The 5,000-nt window shown below is 57.4% G+C and overlaps 1 protein-coding gene across 1 annotated transcript in view; it reads left to right on the forward strand.

The window, feature by feature from the left end:
• Positions 1-4,064, forward strand: part of hrh2b (histamine receptor H2b) — a 7,532-nt gene extending 3,468 nt beyond the window's left edge. The window contains exons 2-3 of the mRNA XM_030361282.1: positions 1,588-2,829; positions 3,285-4,064. Of these exons, the coding sequence (XP_030217142.1) occupies positions 2,209-2,829; positions 3,285-3,992 (1,329 nt within the window). The 5' untranslated portion in view covers positions 1,588-2,208 and the 3' untranslated portion in view covers positions 3,993-4,064. The remainder of the gene's footprint in view (positions 1-1,587; positions 2,830-3,284) is intronic.
• Positions 4,065-5,000: the final 936 nt, after the last annotated feature.

Raw genomic sequence — 5,000 nt, forward strand, 5'->3', positions numbered from 1 at the left:
GGGGATCCCTCCTTCCAGAGTTATCCGGAGTGCAACGGGTGGCATGATTCACATACTTGTATGTATGTATATATATATATATATATATATATATATATATATATATATCATATTTTGACCAGCCTATAGCCTTTCACTTCACCATCTGCTCTTAAAGTATGGTGATCTGGTGAATAGATCTGGTTGAATTTGACGTGGAAGTCACCTCAGGGTTGTGACTTTATTCCATTCTCTGTGTCACAAAGACAAACTCCTGTGTAGAATTTCATGTCATTTTGAAAATACAAACAACTATTTATCTGCTATCCGTGAAAGAGACGAGTGTGTCGCTCGACTCCTTACCACTGGGGTACTGGTGGGTTAGGGTGGGGGTACTGGTTGACTACGGAGACCGGGGTTCGAACCCAGAACCCTTGGGCGGGGAGAAACACTGCTAGCCCGTTGGCTCCACCCTGGACGGACCCGCTCCTCCTCCTCCTCCTCCTCCTCCTCCTCCTCCTGCTCCAGCCCTCCTACGTCACGCGGTCGCTCTAACGTTTCCTTCGGCCTCAGAGGAATATATTCTGCTCCGCTTAGAGGGCCCGATAATACGATTGGGGATCTGAATCTCATCTAATGTGATTATCACTCTCTATCACTATCATTACCTCTCAGAGCCCCATCCGTCCTGACCATGGGGGGGGGGGGATGGGGGTGGGGGGGGGTAATGCGGAAACTCATCTGGCAGCCGTGTTAAAACTCAATCTAAATGCGATCCATTCACATCAGACCTCTATAGAGGAAGTGAAAAGGTCAAGAAACACACTGAGCACACTCCGTTCAAACACATCGACATACGGTCCCAGACATGAGTCACCCGGCATGTGTGTGTGTGTGTGTGTGTGTGTGTGTGTGTGTGTGTGTGTGTGTGATGTTGAAATAGCTTGGAATGGCTAAACAACGTCACAGCTGGTGGTGAAATAGGGTTCCTTAAACACTCAAAGCTCATGACCATACATATCAAGATCTATATCTATATCTATTTATATATCCACTTGATATGTTGCTGCTGTTCGAATTAACTACTTTGTTATCATTCTTTTTAATCTTTATAATTTTTATGCATTTACATTTAAGACATTTAGCAGAAGCTTTCATCCAACGTGACTTACAATAAGTACATTTGTCATAAGAAGTGGAACAATATATCACTGTTGGTATTGTAAAGATGTTCATAGAATCAAGTGCCAGTACTAACAATCACTAGGTTAACCCATTCCCCGTATACGGCAGTGATAGCTAGCTAATGCACATTCCACACAATTAAGTACTATGAATAAATACAACATACAGTAAGTGCGTACATTATGTACATTGAGTGCCAGGACGTACAACATACAATAGTGGGAGGGGGGTACTGGATGGCTATGCAGAGTCTAGGTGAACTCTGAACAGGTGAGTTTTGAGTATGCATGTGTCTTATCAACAGACTCAGAATCTGGAGAGACACAAATAATCTACAAGGGTAATGTTTACAGAAACAACTAAAGTCAAGTTGTTGGAGTCATTCATTGATACACATGTACATTAAACATCATGTCCCCCCAGGTTATTGTGTGAATGTTCACTCCGACAGCGACAGAGAACAACACAGATGGGCCCCGAGAGGACGTCCGTCTAAACTCCACCAGGAACCCAAGACCTTGATGTCTCTGACTTTGAAATCTCAGTACTGACCTGTCAAAGAGGAGTTTTAAGAGGAGATACTGAGGTATTAGAAGAGGAAATCCAGAGATGACCAGCTGCTCTGATGAAGAACAAGGACCTCAGGTGTTTGGAGCTCTCATGTAGCGACGGTGCTTTGAAGGAAGTAGTGGAGGTTGTTCTTTCCTCAGAACATCTGGACCTTGGGCTACACGTGGATACCCCGAGAGTACGGCTTGCTGTTACCGAGCAAGGACTGGTATGTAGCTGAGCTGAGTCGAACATGAAGCTGCAGACTCTGTGACCTTCTGAGAACCTGCCAACGGCCGCATGCACTTCCAGTGCGATCAGCAGAGAGACCCACTGCGCTGCTGGCTCTGACGCTTGGCAGTGCATTGGCGTTAACCCGTGGTAACCGTGGAAACCGTGGAGACCGTGGAGAGCAGTCGATCGGGTCCCGTCAGCGGCGACATCGCGGGCTCCTCGGCCCCTGATGAAGAAGCTCCGACGGGGGGGGGAGACACCATGATCTCCAGCGTCCTCCGCTGGCTCGTGCTGGTGTCCTTCATCGGGCTGACGGTGGGCGGGAACCTGCTGGTGTGTCTGGCCGTGCTGCTGAGCCGACGGCTGCGCCGCCGCGCCAACTGCTTCGTGATCTCCCTGGCCGTCACCGACCTGCTGCTGGGGCTGCTGGTGATGCCGCTGTCCGCCTCCCTGGAGCTGCGGGCGGGCGGATGGCCGCTGGGCGGGGCTCTGTGCAACCTCTACATCTCCGTGGACGTCATGCTGTGCACGGCGTCCATCCTCACGCTGCTGGCCGTCAGCGTGGACCGCTACCTGGCCATCTCGCTGCCGCTGGGCTACCACCGCCGCGTGACGCCCTGCCGCGTGGCGCTGGCCCTCGCCGCCATCTGGACCACGTCGCTGACCGTGTCCTTCTTGCCGATCCACCTGGGCTGGAACACGGTCGACTACAGCGTGCAGCACGCCGACTGGGGCGTGGGCACCGCCCAGCAGGGGGGGCGCTACTGCCACTACGAGTGGAACAACAAATACGTGCTGCTCAACGCCTTCGGCACCTTCTACCTGCCGCTGGGGCTCATGTGTGGCATGTACCTGCTCATCTTCAGGGTGGCCCGCGAGCAGGTGAGCCCTCGGGGGGGAGAGTGGGAGGAGCTGACGGGAGACACATCATGTTCATCTTCCACTGACATCACATCCTCTTCCTCTGACCTCCCATCCTGTTCCTATGACATCACATCCTCTTCCCTCTGACATCAAATCCTCATCCCCTATGACCTCACATCCTGTTTCTCTGACCTCTCATCCTCTCCCTTCTGACATCACATCCTTCCCTTCTGCCATCACATCCTCCTCCTTACGACATCACATCCTCTCCCTATGACATCACATCCTCTCCCTTATGACATCACATCCTCTTCCCCTGACATCACATCCTCTTCCACTGACATCACATCCTCTTCCTTATGACGTCACATCCTCTTCCACTATGACCTCATCCTCTTCCTCTGACGTCACATCCTCTTCCCCTATGACCTCACATCCTCTCCCTCTGACCTCACTTCCTCCCCCTCCCCCAGGTGCGCCGTATCCGCGCGGCCACGCCCTCCTTCTCCAGCGCGGCCTCGGTGGCGGCGTCGCTGCGCGAGCACAAGGCCACGGTGACGCTGGCGTCGGTGCTGGGCGCCTTCGTCGTGTGCTGGTTCCCCTACTTCACCTTCTTCACCTGCATGGGGCTGCGGGCGGACATGACCCCGCCCACGGCGTTGCACTCCGTGGTGCTGTGGCTCGGCTACTTCAACTCCGTGCTCAACCCCATCCTCTACCCCGCGCTCAACCGCGACTTCCGCCGTGCCTACAGCCAGCTGCTGCGCTGCCGGCCGGACGGGCGCCACTGCCGAGGGGGGCCGGGGGGCTGCTGCCGAGGGGGGCCGGGGGGCTGCTGCCGGGGGGGCTGCTGCCGGGGGGGGCCGGGGGGCTGCTGCCGGGGGGGCTGCTGCTGTGGGTGGGCGTGGTGGCGACGCCCGTCCAAGCCCCGGCCGCCCGCCGCCCACCACCGCCGGGTGTCGCTGGGGAACGGGCACGCCGCCGCCACCGCCGCCACCGCCACCGCCGCCACCGCCGCCACCGCCGCCACCGCCGCCACCGCCGCCACCGCCGCCGCCACCGCCGCCACCGCCGCTGACGACCGGACGGGCGTGGAGACGGGCGTCGCGGTCGTCAAGGAAACGGCGCCGGCGGGGAACGGAGGACTGGCGCCACAGGAGGCCCCCGCCCCCGAAGATTAGGACCGGGGGTCTGCCCCCTGGGGGGGTCAGGGTTAGGACCGGGGGTCTGCCCACTGGGGGGGTCAGGGTTAGGACCGGGAGTCTGCCCCCTGGGGGGGTCAGGGTTAGGACCGGGGGTCTGCCCACTGGGGGGGTCAGGGTTAGGACCGGGGGTCTGCCCCCTGGGGGGGTCAGGGTTAGGACCGGGGGTCTGCCCCCTGGGGGGTCAGGGTTAGGACCGGGGGTCTGCCCCCTGGGGGGGTCAGTGTTAGGACCGGGGGTCTGCCCCCTGGGGGGGTCTGGGTTAGGACCGGGAGTCTGCCCCCTGGGGGGGTCAGGGTTAGGACCGGGGGTCTTCCCCCTGGGGGGGTCAGGGTTAGGACCGGGGGTCTGCCCACTGGGGGTGTCAGGGTTAGGACCGGGGGTCTTCCCCCTGGGGGGGTCAGGGTTAGGACCGGGAGTCTGCCCCCTGGGGGGGTCAGGGTTAGGACCGGGGGTCTGCCCACTGGGGGGGTCAGGGTTAGGACCGGGGGTCTGCCCCCTGGGGGGGTGTGTCTTCCTACTGGGGGGGGTCAGGGTTAGGACCAGGGGTCTTCCTACTGGGGTGGCAGGGTTAGGACAAAGGGTCTACACCCTGGGGGGGTCAGGGTTAGGACCAGGGGTCTTCCTACTGGGGGGGGTCAGGGTGAGGGAGCAGACGTTCCACTGGGGGGGTCAGGGTGAGGGAGCAGACGTTCCACTGGGGGGGGGTCATCTCGTCCTTTTCAGACGGCTCTGTGATGTTCTGTGGACGTTGAGATGTTTGAATTACTCAAGACTTCCTGCAGGAGAATCCAGCCCAGATAAAACACAACCCAGAGGAATATGTTTTGCTCGTGCTCTCGTTACGATTCGAGTTCTGAGTCATTTGATGTCGTTTTGAAGATAATCTCTGACGTTGTCTTTTGGCATCACAAAAGACACGTTTCGGTGGGAGAGAAACTGTCAAACCGGATAAACTTTTACAGACAACTGTGCTCAGCTCTGACT

This window comes from Gadus morhua, chromosome 7, assembly GCF_902167405.1.
Source record: "Gadus morhua chromosome 7, gadMor3.0, whole genome shotgun sequence".
NCBI classification, from domain to species: domain Eukaryota; kingdom Metazoa; phylum Chordata; class Actinopteri; order Gadiformes; family Gadidae; genus Gadus; species Gadus morhua.